The 15522-nt window shown below is 32.4% G+C and overlaps 1 protein-coding gene across 4 annotated transcripts in view; it reads right to left on the bottom strand.

The window, feature by feature from the left end:
- Positions 1-15522, bottom strand: part of LOC106467420 (serine/threonine-protein kinase WNK1-like) — a 136491-nt gene that overhangs the window by 60394 nt on the left and 60575 nt on the right. For all 4 annotated transcript variants that reach the window (XM_022395601.1, XM_022395600.1, XM_022395602.1 and 1 more), the window contains 2 exons: positions 4691-4737; positions 3281-3497 (listed from right to left, as the gene is read on the bottom strand). In XM_022395601.1, coding sequence (XP_022251309.1) covers positions 3281-3497; positions 4691-4737 — 264 coding nt within the window. The remainder of the gene's footprint in view (positions 1-3280; positions 3498-4690; positions 4738-15522) is intronic.

Here is a 15522-nt window from a genome sequence, read left to right as displayed (position 1 = left end):
GTTAAGTATTTTCATTTCCACAACCTTTGGGACAGAAGAAAGACTGCCACTGATCTCAAGCATGAGTTAAACAACCATGTACCAAATGACAGAAAAGTATCCAGATCTACATTATCAAGAAGACTCAATGAGAATGGAATATTTGGTAGTGTAGCCGTTAAAAAACCTTTACTTCGATCTCCAAATATTGTCAAGAGACTGAAATTTACTAAAAAATACAAAAACTGGACTGTTGATGATTGGAAAAGGGTGTTATGGATGGTTATACATTCAGCAGAAGAAAGGTGAAAGATACTTACCTCAATGCATAGCACCTACCATGAAGTATGGGGGAGGTAGTGTGATGGTTTGGGGGTGTTTTTCTGCTGAGGCAACAGAAGATATTTGCAAAATAGATGGAATAATGGACCAGTGCAAGTACCATTAGATACTGATCCTTCATGGTATACCCAGTGGTTTGCATATTATTGGTAAAGGATTCTACTACCAAGAAGATAATGATCCCAAACACTCATCCAAACTATGCAGAAATTACTTAGCTAAGAAAGAAGCTGCTGTAGTCATTCAAATGATGCAATGGCCCCCCACTGAGACCCGATCTCAACCCAATTGAGCAGATCTGGGACTTGATAGATCAAAAACTTGACAAATCAAAAGTTACTTCCAAAGAAACTTTATGGGAGTGTATTAGAGACATTTGGAGTAAAATCCCAAAGAAAACTGATTAAATATGTTGCAACAATGCCTGAAAGACTGAATAGTTATTAAAACAAATGGGGGTCACACAAAATATTAACTATTTGCTGAACTCAAGCACTTCCACTGAGTTTCTTTTGTACTAAATATGAAGATTAATAAAATTATGATGTTTCACCTGTGATTTACATTCCATTGTTCTTTGAAAGTAGCCTGAAATATAATTTTTGACTTTGTCCTAACACTTTTGCACAGTACTGTAGATCTCCCAGATAAACCACCAAAGGTGATAACACACCACCCAACACCAGAGTAGATTCCTATACTGAAGCAGCACTGTCACGAAACCTATATAACAAGAAAAATCAGTTGATGCAGATGGCAATCCTTCTGACATGTTATGAAAAGTAGTTGTGGCACCTGTAAGCCAGGCCTGCTGAGACTGAGATAGAGAGCCTCAGAAAGGTTCAAACTGACCTCAAGGTATCAATATCAGCCCTGGAGAACCTGCTGGCAAGGTTTAGGTGAGTGGAAGTGATAATTCAGAAGATCCCTGAAATAAGGGTGTATTTTGTAATATAGATGTAAAATATCATGGTTATTTTTAATTTTTTGCTGCAATTTAAGGGTGAATTCTGACCTCTGAATTCATGAGAGTATATAGAGGTTACAGATCTAACAATTTTAAAAGATATTTTTTTGCAATTTATCTTACTATTATTCAGTATGATTTTTCTATAATTTTTATTTAAAGTGCCCTCATGTCTCTGAAATCATAAGTGAAAGTAGAAAACATGAGACTTAGTGAAAGTTTTCGTCTTACTCCAGTGTTTTCATAATGTTACCCTCACTCCTTCACACTTTTTTATTATTAGTCTTGTCTCTAGTTGTGTGTGTGTGTATATATTGTAAGTCACCACTTGCTTGCACACGAGTTTGCACAAACAAAAAAGTTGTTAGTTTCATTTTGTCATTATTTTTGATACTATGGTGATTTTACTGTTTGAAGGGTTTGATTTTTGTATAAAGTTCCAGGGCTTTTGTTCATATGTTTGAGTTTTTAGTAAACAGTTAATCTTTTTTTCTTTCTTCTTGTCATGGGTTTAATTTTGTTGTGTATGGTTGATTTTAGTGGTGTTTACTAAATAAGAGACTGTTTTGTTGTACTGCTTTTTTCACAAGAGTGAGCAGCATAGCATTAATATACACCTTTGTAAAAGGCAATTTTCATGTTTATTTTTGGTGATGGGTATGATTTGTTTTCCCCTTTTTTTCATTGCTAAAAGTATTTTTGTCTTGGGTAATGTGTAATCTTGACTTTAAACTTAAAAAGAATTGATCACTATGTATGATTACGAGTCTCAATTCAAATGTTTATCTTATATGTTAATATCTTAAGGACTTCAAGATTAAGGTTAAAAGATTTTACTTATAAGTTTGCTTAAGGTTTTCTTATATTAGAATTGTGGTGACTTGCAGTTTAAATCAAAGTTAAATCTATTTTAATGATTGAAAGGCAATGTTGAAAAGCTTCATACTTGCATTTGAATCAATATTAAAGAGTTCTTATGCTTTTGTATTTATGAGTCTTTGTAAAAGGTTTTGTGTTGTCTATATGACATGTATGTGTTTTGGGGAACAAAGTAAGGTTAACATGATCCTTGATCAAGTTGCAAGTTATAAGTGTTGGTTTTAAAGAGAACAAGTCTGAGACAAAGAAAGGCGGAAAAGTATGATATTTGAGGACATATAATGGGTTTTCTACCTTCTCTATTGATATAAGAGTTTTTAAATTTTACTTTTTTATTACTCAGTTTCTGCACTGTCATAATGGCAACATGTGGTCCAGAAAATTGTTACCAATATTCTGTTCTAGTTGTTTCATTTATTTGTTCCCATTAGTGTGTGATGTTTTCTTTGCCCACAAAGATGTTTCAATATTATACAGAAAATCTAGGTTGAAGAGATTTGCATTGCAACATCCTTTGCTGACCAATAACAGGGAACAAAGAATGCAAGTTTACATATAAAATTTAAGCACCCATTCTTAGTTCAGTTTTCTACTAGATAATCTAAAAGGAAAACCTGTTTTTGGAGATCAGTGTGTTTAGTTCAATATCAATCAATCCAAAGAGAAAGAAAGTTGCAAGGCTAGATTCAATCTAGTGGAAAGGGCTGGTCCAGACAACTGCATAGGTATGCGCATAGCATTTTCTGTTTTATTTGTGAAGTAGGGATTTTATTCAGTATTTTAAAGTTGTCCAGACTTTTTATTCCACACTTAAAAATGAACTTAGTCCAATTATCTCATACAGTTACTCTTCTTAATTCCAGGTTGAATCTACTGTTATTTGTAGATCTGTCTTGTACTAGTAGAGAAATGGAGTTACTTTGAGAAGACCAAAATGGTATGATAATTACAAAATATCATTAAAACTCTCTATAATTTAAATGTTTGCTAGATTAATTGATAAACATTGACCTAATCAAGACTTCATATCATATAAATGGATTGATGATTCAAAAATGACATGGTTCTGTAACACTTAAAATTTCTCTTTTGAATCCTTTAAAAATTACGTACCAAATTACTTGATATCTCTTCTGGGACCACATCTCCAATATCAAACTTAAACTTTACATTCTTTCCCTTTGTGGACTCTAGCTGACACTCGACAACACTGCCCTCTTCAACACTCAACACTTTCAGTCTTGGGCCTCGGTCTTGAGTTTTCCGACGTTTCATAATTTTCTTGTGTGCCACTTGCTTTCCACAAGAATCTCTAAAGTCTCCTTGTTCTCTAATTAATTAATTATTTAAATTAATATTAAGTAATTTTGATTATTAATATAACTTATCACATAGAATTTTGATCATTTTAGACATTTTATGGTAGTTGAAAAGGAACATGATTAGTTTAAATATGGCAACTTTTAATGATGTAATGTATTATAAGAAACGTATGTTATTTATGTTCAAAATTCAATCATTGGATAAACATTTATATTCCTATGTCATAGCTGGTACAGCTATGAATTTTACCCTTCCATAAGTAATGTAGAATATATTAATGTAATTTTTTAAATTTTTGTGCAGATGTTCTGCAAGTAAAATTACATTGTTGTTAAACAAATACTAGGAGGCCATAAACATGTAATAATCATTTTACTCAGGCAAAGTTTGTATGTATATGCCTATGGCTAGAAAATCATATTAATTTAGCTTTGTGTCTATCCCTCCTAGAGAGAGAAAAGCCCATCTCAAAGGTTGACACAGATACTGGTACAAACTGGCATGAGTTAGATATTTTTCTCTCATAAATGTTAATTGGAATATCCAGTTACATATATATGTATATCATTGGATTCTGCTATACCGCACTTCAGCATTTTTGTCTGAATTTAGGCAATAAATAAGAATTATTTTCATATCTGTCCCTTGAAGATGAGGAAAAAGCCTTCCAGCCCCAGCAGCTAGTTTCAACACAAATGATGAAGAAGTAGGACAATCGATAAAAATATAAACACAATTCCTTTGAATAAAGTTTTGTTTTTATTTCTTTGTGTCTGTTTCTTTTGTTTAAACTAAGTTCTAGGTTATTCTCTGCAGTAAATTTGTGGAATCTGCATTTTTACAGATACTTTAAACTTATCTGTTAGACATCAGTATACCTGAATACCATACTTACACAATTAACAATTTATTTTAGATGAAAGCTGAAATTCAGCATACTTTAAACTTTTTCTGTTTAAGATGTTAATTTTCTGTATGGACCTTATATTGCAGATTTGACTCATTTTTGTTGCAATGGCCACAATATTTTACATTTTTCACAGCTATATTTATGGTAAACTACTGGAGACTATTTCATTTAATAAATGTTTTATTTTGATATCTAAGTTGTTCGGGTTTTTTCATCTAAAAAAAAAGTGACATTAATTTCTTGACCACCTAATACATATTTATTTATAAAGATTTTATTGGTATAAGCACCTTTGTTCAGGAACTGGTTGGATGCTGGCTAGTGAAAATGTGTGTTCCTGAAACAGAAAATTGAAAAAAAAATTACTACTTGATATAAACCTATGAGCTGTATGCTAAATACTTCACAAACATGACACCATTTGGCTTTAGGAAAAACAAATTTTTTCTTTACCGTATGATTAATAGATAGTATCATTTAGCCACAGTGCTTAATATATTGTAGTCAGGATAAAACTAGAATAGGGGTGTCAGATGCAATTACATTCAAAATTCCTTACTTCTTTAAAAAGATCTTACTAAACCCATTATTAAGCTATGGAAATAGAAAAATATGTTAAACAATTCACAAAACAAGCTCCAGTTGAACTGTTTAATGCTTTGTACACAATGAGCAACTCCCCTCTCCTACTAGGTCTATCTTAGAGCCCTGTCTAAAGTTGAGATCTGCAGTTAACACCAGCTAATTGTAAACTTAATAGTCAGATTATCTGTTGCAAAAAAAAAACATCTATATAGTTCAGTGTTTAGGATAAAACCCAACCATATGAATTTTTAGTATTTAAAAAAACAGCTTGTCTGTTTTAGAAAAATGAATTAGAAGCATCAATACTACATATTATTCAAATTCAACATAAATATAGGTCATGTTAATGAGTAAAAGACAACTCAAAACACCTATATGTAACCATTACTTTAAAATGTACAGAACTATTTCCAGTACAACAATCCATTCTTTTTTCTTTCTGCAGTTAACTTTACTGAACCCACAGAACATCCACGTATAAGAAAAGCTACAAAATACAAATAATAACACAAACAGTTAGGTTGACAGTCACAAAATCAAACACTTAGAACTATAATTTGTAATTTACTTGTTCTGCAGACTAGTATCTAAGATAAATGCTCAAATCTTATTTTTTTAACTTTATTAAATTTTATTCTCTTTACATAATAAATATATGTCTTTTACCATTTTTTAAACTACTTTCAATATCATCAAAATCTTTACAAAAAGGCACAAATATCATTTAAAAACTGCATCTTTTATAATCCTGTTCATGAACAACCAATGTACAAACAACAAAGTTGCCAAACTTTTATGTATAAAATGGTATTATACTTCAAACACAAGTATTTATGAAAAGGAACATATTAATATAGAAACCTTGCACTTAATGAAGAAACAATATCACTTGTTAAACTACAAGCAGTAACTTACTACACAAATCAATGACTTTTCTGATACAATTGTTATTACTAATTTGTTAGTGATGATTTCATATTGATTTTGAAATTACTTTCATTTATTTACGTCTTGTATCATTAATAATAAAAAAAAGGTTATTATATTGAAATAAATGCCATCTTGCAGTTAATTATTATGAACTAAGCAGTTTGCATTTGCGAAGCTGAGAAAACAAGAAATGCTATAATTACGTGTATATAAAAAATGAGTTGCAAAATCATTTAACAAAGTTTAAAATTTTGTTGGTTAGTTAGCATGATTTCACTAGGGGAAAATCTTGCCTTAATATCCTTTTGACATTCATTGAAGAATTTACTGCTTATGTAGATTAGGGTGTGGTGTGAATTTGGTGTATCTGTATATTCATAAACCATTTGAGAAGGTGCCACATAAAAGTCTTGTTAAAAAAAAATGATATCTGTAGGTGTGGAAGATAGGTTGGCTCATTGAATAGAAAACTTGTTGGATGGAAAAAAGCAGAGGATTGTTATTAGTGGAGTTCAGTCAAACTGGATTAATATCACAAGTGAATTATCTTTTTCGATTTATATCAATGAAATAGATGAAGGTATGGTTAATAAACTATTTAAAATTGGGTGTTGCTGCTGGCTGTGATGAGAACAATGCTCCTTTACAAAAGGATTTGATTATTTGGTCAGTCGAGCAAATAAATGGAAAATGGCTTTTAATTATAATAAATGCAAGATAATACATGTAGGATATCACAATGTAAATTATAAGTATAATTTTGATGAAAATACTCCTAACAATGTCAAAGGAGAAAAGAATCTTCATTTTCTGATTGCTCAGTGTCTTACGCCATCCAAGCAATGTGCTGATGCTAGTGGCAGAACAAATGTTATTTTATACTGTACTAAAGAGATATTGAATACCAGTCTAAAGAGGTTATAAAGTCATTGTACAGATTAGGCCAAATCTGGTGTATTGCATTCAGTCTTCAGCTCCTTACCTAAGGAAGGGCAATGAATTGTTAGAAAGGGTGCAGAGGAGGGCTGCTAGGATAATACCTAGATATCTGAAATTGTTGTCTCTTGAGAAAAAGAAGAAATAGAGGGGATTGTACGGAGGTGTTTAAGGTTGTTAAAGCAATAGTGTTGATACATTATCTTTTTTTTCATACTTAATGGTGAGAATAGTAGGACTGTGGGACACAAATATAAATTTTGTCAGGGTAGGAGTGGTTTTCAACTAAAAGAGCTTTATTTTTCTAACAAGGTGGTTGGCCTTTGGAATGGGTTGTTTTCAGATGTGGTAAATGCAGTTAATTAAGGGAGTTTAAAAGAAGGCTTGTTAAATATTTTAATGATTAGTGTTGGCTTTGAGTGTTATATAATTATTTTCAAGTTTAGTATTGTGGATTGGATGGCCTAAGTTAACCAACAGGTCCCTTGTTATCCTTAAGTAATATGTGTATTGTGCAGAATTTGGAATGCAACACTGTGAACCTTAATGACACAATGCCAGGGAGATTTTACATTTAACTGTGTCTGTATTTGTTGTGTATCTTGATTGTTGGAAAATAGGATTAACATTCTGAGAAGGTATGAAAGAAAATTCATAGATATGAAGTTACTGTTTCTCTCAACTAGTTACATCTACAGGAGGTCAACCATGATGTGCAACCTGAAAATAATTGATATATACTTATAATGCCTCAACATTCAAAATCCCCTCAGGAACCATTCAGATGTTTGATTAATCTTGCAGCTGTAAAATACCATCAGTTATTAGTTTGTAATCTTAACTGAAACACATAAAATTTGCTCATTTTGTAATGTTGTTAACCTAATCCAAAGCAACATTAACAGTAATCAGTTTGCAATTATATTAACCTTAAAAAGTTTGTAATAACCTTTGGTCAAAAGTAATCAAGTAATGAAACTGTTTTGTTTTCCTGGTGAAAGCTATGATTTTGCCAATAGATCTTATAATGTGTGTAGACTGAAATCATTGCTCCCAAGAGTAATGGAATTTTTTAATCTCTTTAGAGCACAGTTAAAAAGTCAGATAAATTACAATAGTTTAGAGATATCCTCTTTGAAGGCTACATGAATTATGTTTTGAACAACAAACATAGTTAGAAAAAGAAGAAGGCTTATGAAAACAGGCACCTGAGTGTAAACAAGCCCGGGACTAAGATAAATGCTAAATTTCTTGTTTCTTATGTATACTTATTGTTTATTGTTATATATTTTTAAGAAAAGTAACTAAATGTAATTTTTTTTATTTTTTAAATTATAAAATACAACTTAAATGAAGAAAACTTAAATAAATTTTTTGTGATCACTTCTGGAGAAACATACACTGACGTCATATGATGTAACCTGAAATTTTGTTTACCCTAAACTCTCTTCACTCCTGATTGTTTGTGGTAGTTCAAAGATTAGTAAAACAATAAAATTAAATGAAAGCAGTTATGAAAAGTTAAGAGATCTAAAACTTTTAAGATAAATAAATATAATTGTCTGTTACAATATGCAGTTATTATAGATAAAAAAAGGTATTTCCAATACTATTTCATATTTTTCAACGTTTACTACACATGATTTTGCTACAGATAGTGTTAAGGTAGAAAAAATAAGGTATAATATTGGATATACAAGACTATTTAACCTAAGTTATTATTTAGTTTATTTACTGATTTAATGTTTTATGATCATTTAGTTTTCATTGTGTCAAAAGTTAATTATTTTAAAAGCAAAAGTTATGACAAGTTTCATTATGTAGCTCTGTACAAGTCGTATGTTGTGTATGCAGTTTGATTGTTGATGTCATCTTACGCAAAGCTTATATGTTTTTCTTCTTATGTGAATATTATTGTCACTAGAGGGTAGATATTTCTAGATTTTTCTGTCACATGTTATAAATACATGCAGATACAGCATGCAAGTTAAGAAGTATGAAAGTAAGTTTGTGAAAGTAAAGTTAGATTGCATGATTGTCAATTTAGCCATAACAAGTGATTTATAAAGCAAGAATTTCACAGTTTGTATTGTAACAACAGAGATAAAGAAGAAGAATTTGTCATGTCAAAAGGTGTTCTATAGTAAATGAACAGCTGTAGTGGTGGCAGAAATATTGAAGTTTACAACCATACTATTTAACCATGTCAATAGATTTTGATAAATGGATAGAAAGAGGTGAGCATCTTGGGCTAAAAGTGGTCTATGAGAGTTTGTTAAACAACAACAAGATCTAAAGAGAGAAGAGCATCAGAGAATAGGGGAAGAAAGAGAAAGATAAAAAGTAGAAAAAGAGAAAAGAGAGACTGGAAATAGAAGAGGATAAGAGCACACAGAGAAATAAGAAAAGGAAATAGAAGAGGAGAAAAGAGAGACTGGAAAGAGAAAGAATAAGAGTACAAATTGTGAAAGAAGGAGAGAGAGAGAGAGGAAAGACTGAAAACAGAGAGAATTAAAGCTCAAACTAAGATTGTCAAGCTCACTCAACAGAAAAACGAAGGACCTAAGAATGACAATGGGGTCAAAACCAGTCGACCCAAACTACTTAAATTTCATGAACAGAAAGACAACATGGATGTTTTCCTGGATAGATATGAAGGATTCGACAAAAGTCAAAACTGGAACAAAGGCAAGTGGGTAGTCTGTCTCAGCCCACCTCTAACAGAGGAAGGCCTACAAGTGTATGCAAGCATAATGTTAGAAGATGCCATGGACTTTGACAAGTTAAAATAGGCTTTGTTGAAACATTATGAACTTAATGATAGAAATTCAGACAAGTCAAACATGACATTGGAGAAACTGTATTTCAGTTTGTAGCACATCCACAGCAATACTTAACAAGATGAAATGACATGGCCTGTGTGAAAACAGTATTAAAGGACTCACAGATCTACTAATATGTGAACATGATCACATGTTTAATTGACATGTCATTGTTCCTAAAACAGAGAACACCAAAAGACATGGATGACATGATCAAGCTGACAGAACAGTATATGGAAACCCATGGAGGAAGTATAACTGGCAAGTCCAAACATAACCAGTTGAAGCTGAAACCTGGGGTAGCTGACCAGAAATAGGATACCACCAAAGGTGACAAGAACTCAATGGACAAAAGGGAGAAGTGATGTTATATTTGTTATAAAATGGCACACAAATGACTTCAAGTCTGACACCAACAAGCAACAGCAGAAATTTCAACATAAAGTAGCTGGAGCTACCTACAAAGATGGTGCTGGCAAGAAATAAGAAAAGAGTAACTACTCCTATAGATGCTGCTGCCAGAAGAAACAGAATAGATACAACCCATCAGATTCACCACTAGAAGGAAGTGCTATTTCCATGATTAATCAGTGCATGACTGATGGTCAGCTCAAGTTAGCAAATGGGTCAATAGTGCCAGTGATGATTGGAGCATGTGACAAACATTAAGAGGTGCCAACAAATCACAACATTTCAGTAGGTAAAGGCTACGTCAAGGACAAGAAAGTGAAGGTACTACGAGACACTGGGTGCAGCAATGAAAACCAGTCTACTATCTGACTATTAGATGACAGACAAGGTACACCTGGTGTGCTGATTGACGGGAGAGTGAGAAAGTTCCGCATAGCAAAAATAAAGGTGGATACTCACATACTACATGGGATTCCTAGAAGCCAGGTGTATGAAGAAACCAATCTACAACTTGGCAATTGGAAACATGCCAGGTATTAGAAGTTTTGAGGAACTAAACAGAAAGAAGACTGATCTAAAGTCACCAACAGAGCTCAAGAAAAGAAGAGCTAGCAAAATATCAAGCCCCTTGAAGTCTTGAAAAGTGACATCCCGAATGTAAGTCGACAGGAGCTGAAGGAAGCACAGAAGAAAGAGCCGTCACTGCAGAAACTATGGGACATCGTCCGAGAGAAAGTGAAGAAGACCTACAGAATAGAGCATCAAAAAGAAGAAATGTACAGATTCAGTACATCAAAGTTCTGCTGTGAAAGCTAAACACATCAGAAGCACTTCTATAACAAGATGATCAAGGATCAACATTTCATGATCAGACAGAAGGTCTTAGTTCTGCTATCCACAGCCAACAGCAAACTCACCCTGCAATGGAAATGACCTTATGAGGTGCAGGAAGTGATCAACAGAATGGATTATAAAAAGTAACAGTGGACGAGAAGACCATAATCTACTATGCCAATCTGTTGAAGAGGTACTTCAAGAGGGAAAGAAGACCTAACGAATACAGCTATTGAGGTACAGATGGATATTGCAGGTGCAGCTGCCACAGATGCAGATCCAGAAGATGGTTTGTCATAGAATATAAAGACCTACTAGACCTAAGACCATTGGGTGGAGATGAGATATACAAAGGCATCAACATCAGTGAAGAATTGATTGGCAAGCAGAAGAAAGAGGTACAAGATCTACTTTGCCAATATATATAGAGATTAGGCAAGACAGACCTCATGCAACACAAGATCAAGAAGAAGACAAGGGATCCAGTAAAGGTGAAGCCCTACCAGATGCCCTATGTGATAAGAGACCACCAAGGGAACTGCAAATGTTGGTTCAGACCATAGGAATAGACTTTGTGTATGAACTGAAAAGTTTTTGTATATAGTATAAAAAAATATTGTAAATATTTTTCTTAAAGAGGGACTTATTGTTGGATATTAAAAGACTGTGAACCTTTAAGAGTTATTATTTAGTTTATTTGATGAATTAATATTTAATGATCATTTAGTTTTCATAACAAGTGTTAAAAGTTAATTATTTAAAAAAATAATTATGACAAGTTATGTTGCATAACTCTGTACGAGTCGTATGTTGTGTATGCAGTTTGATTGTTGTACTAGGCTTTTGTAATATTGTTGACATCATCTTACTTGAAGCTTCTAAGTTTTTCTCATAATACTGTTAATACTGTTGTCACTAGCAGGCTTGAAATTTCTTGATTTTTTCTATCACATGTTATAAATACATTCAGATACAGCATGCAAGTTAAGAAGTAGAAAAGTAAGTTAGTAAAAGTTAAGTTACACATTGTGATTGTCAGTTTAGCCATAATGGGTGATTTATAAAGCAAGAGTTTCACAGTTTGTATTGTAACAACAGAGATAAAGAAGAAGAATTTGTCGTGTCAAAAGGTGTTCTATAGTAAATGAACACACCTGTGTGGATTTTGATGTAAAAGGAATTATTTAAAGCTTTGAATACAATTGTGGTAACCTATGGGGTAACATAAGTGAATTCATCACTGATTCTATTTTGATAAATAAGTAGAGAAGAAATAATTTGTCTTGTCAATTGGGTTCTAACATAACTGAACCAGCCTGTGTGGACTTTTGATAAAACAGAGAGAATTATTTTGAATATATTATTTTAAAACAAGTGGATTGTGTGCAGTACATTTATTGTTGAAATTTATTGCTATCAATTCACTGACACCTACTGTAAAGAATCCGGCCCCTATGTAAAAATTTGACAGATAAAATATAAAGTTTGACCAAAAAAAGCTTTTGAGGTTCTAGAGTGCAAATAAATTATGAAAACTGTATGGTGAAAAAAGCATTTTTATTTTTAGGATGAAAATAACCTATAACTCAGACTGACTAAGTAAAGGCTTTGTAAATTTATACACAACAGACGTGTAATATTTACTACAAGCTTGCCTAATTTTGTACAGATATGCATAGTACATTCAGAGTTATTGTATGTCTAGTCTCATACCTACATGGTAACTACAAGGTCGGTCAAAATGACCATGCCTGTAAATAGAGTGCAAACAGAAGTGGGTGAGATCAATTTAACAGTCAGATGCCATCAATATACATATCATTAAATTTGTCACAGAGACAGAATATATATATATATAGTATATCATTTGGATATTAACAAATGAACAGTTCAACTTTTTTATAATATTTTTAAATACTGTTCTTTTATTATCTTAAAATGTTTAAGTTATTTCTTTTCTCTGCTATGTAAAGTTGTTCTATGTTTCTAATAATTTTTAATGTTTTTCTAATCACCAGCTTTATCATATCGTTTTTACTATATTGTTTAATTCTCATAGTTCTATCTCGCATAATATTCTGTTTTCGTGTATTGTTTCATTTTAAAATGTTCCTGTAATTGTAACTGACAGACTTGTTTCTGGGTTGAAAAAGAGCATTTTCTCAAACATCGCAAAGTAAATAAATTACTACCAGAGTTTTTACTAGTGATTTTTCTCTAAAAGTTTAATTTCTAATTATTTATGTTTTGATTGTGATTCTTTCGTTGTTGTTGGAGGGGGAATGACATAAGGGAAATACTTTAAAGTGTTCAAGAGAATGATCAGCTTTGTTAAAGTGCCAAGATACAGATTTATCTTGATCTTTAATCAAAATGCTCCTTAAGTGTTCTTGTGTACATTCAGTGAGCATTTAGCTGGTTTCTTCTATGTAGATTTGCTCATACTTGTTATAAATTATACAATAAATTAAAAATTTAGATGTACAGGTGAAATGGCTATTCACAGAATACATTGATTTTGGGCCTCTAACAGATGTTCTATGATCAATGTAAAGAAAAGTGTTGCATCTGCTCCTCTGAACACTGTATGTATGAACTTCAGTAGCAGATGATAGTTGTATGTTAATCGGAAGTTGATTATGAAAGATTAAATCTTTAATGTTAGTGTCTCGTTTATAAGAAATTACAGGTTTGTTAGGAAACATGACCAATGGTATTGTCCTATGTTATGAGGTGAAAGTTGTCAAAGATTATACCTGTTACTTATGTGTAGAATGAGTGAAACATAAGTGTAAGGGGAATGTGTTGATGATCATTGGAAGTAGGAGTGTGTTGGTTGGACACACGTAGTTGGAAGTTTTGAATTATCTTTGGTGTTGGTGTTATAATTACTGAGCAATTTCTAGAAAGCTAAATTTGGACATTTATTGCTTGTATGTAGATTAGTGTGATGAAGAAGAAAAGTAGGGTAGCCACATTTTTTTAAAAAAAGTGGATCATGTTGATAGATTTGCAATTATAATCTTGTTTGCTGCTGCAGAGCCTATGCAATCTGGTGATTTGTGAATGTTTCTCTTGACATATTGAGGATAATGAGAGTAATGTAAGAAGCTATGTGTTTCCATCAGTTTGTAATGTACAGATGTTGGGAGATTGCCATCATTAGTGACAGAAATATTTATGTAAAAAAATGAAATGGTTTGACTAGAAATAGAAGACATGTATTGGAGTATTTGGTGAAAGGATTAAAGGAACTGAACAAAAAGATTGAATTCATCATTAATGTATATAGCTACACCAAAAACATCATCAACACATCTACAATATAAGGCAGGGAGGGTGCCTGTGTAGTTCTGAAGTATGCAATCTTCAATGTAACCGACAAAGAGGTTGGCGTAAGAGGGACCATTTTTGTACCTATGGCTACATCCTTCACTTGTTTATAGAATTTGGTTTCAAAAGAAAGGCATTTAATGATAAAACTAATTCAGCTAATCTAATCAGGGTTTCAGTATGTTGGTCTAGACTATCTCTTCTCAGTCCATCTGTATGTGGAATGGAGGTATACAACGACATTATGTCAAGTGTGAATAAAATAATAAAGTTGATTTTGACTTAAAATTCTCAACTTCTTATAAGGTGTCACTGGTATCTTGAATGTAAGTAGGGAGTTGATGAACTAAGGGGGTTAGGATGGAATCAAAATAACTAGAGATAAGTTCAGTAGGACAGCTACATGTTGAAATTATGGGTCTGCCAGGATAGACTGGCTTTTGTATCTTAGGTAGAAGATAGAATACAGAAAGCCTGGGGTATTTAAAAATTAAATTCTTAGCTTCTAATGGAAGTTCATTATTGCTTATTATTAAAAGAGGGAGCAGTGGTGGTTTGGAAGAAATAATTTTATCTTCAGGTTGCTTACTGACAACTATCAGATCAATCATTCTATGCTATCTGTGATAACAGCCCTCTTGACTGTCCATTCCACTACAGAAGTATGTTTTTTGACTTTTACATCTTCAAGCTCATTTCTACACTTCAACTACAGATCAGTCAAGACAGGAAACACCTATGCCACCTACCAACAACAGTAAGTCATTTCTTTCTCAGCTACAGAAACAAACTAACAAGTGGACTCCCTACGTGGGAAATTTCTTCCTCTCAATTACTACATAGCAAAATGTGTCGAAAGAAAATTTATACTTGGATTTCACAACTGTGACATCTGTTAGAAACCTCACTAGAAATGAAGAAACAGCTTTAGATAATCTTTATTCCCATGACAACATTGTAATTAAATATACTGACGTAAAACACCAAGTCAAACATTCAACTCATTTATATGTTTCTTAATGGGAACAAAATTTAGTCCTTTCTTTAGAAAAGTGATCTCACCTTCCATTAGGTGTAACTTCTGGGGTATTTTGACAACAGAAGTAGGTGGTGTGTTCACTGTTAGATCATCATGGCTAACGCATGAAGATTTTGAGTAAGATAAAAATCTCTCATCCTATACACAGAGTTAAGATTTGTAAGCTTTTGGATTTTAAATTCCTCATTGAGTTGTAATATAGACACAGTGATCACAATTCACACAACATTCA

This window comes from Limulus polyphemus, unplaced genomic scaffold (assembly GCF_000517525.1).
Source record: "Limulus polyphemus unplaced genomic scaffold, Limulus_polyphemus-2.1.2 Scaffold2608, whole genome shotgun sequence".
Taxonomy (NCBI): domain Eukaryota; kingdom Metazoa; phylum Arthropoda; class Merostomata; order Xiphosura; family Limulidae; genus Limulus; species Limulus polyphemus.
The sequence above is the reverse complement of the archived record's forward strand: the minus strand, read 5'-3'. Positions and strand labels throughout refer to the sequence as shown.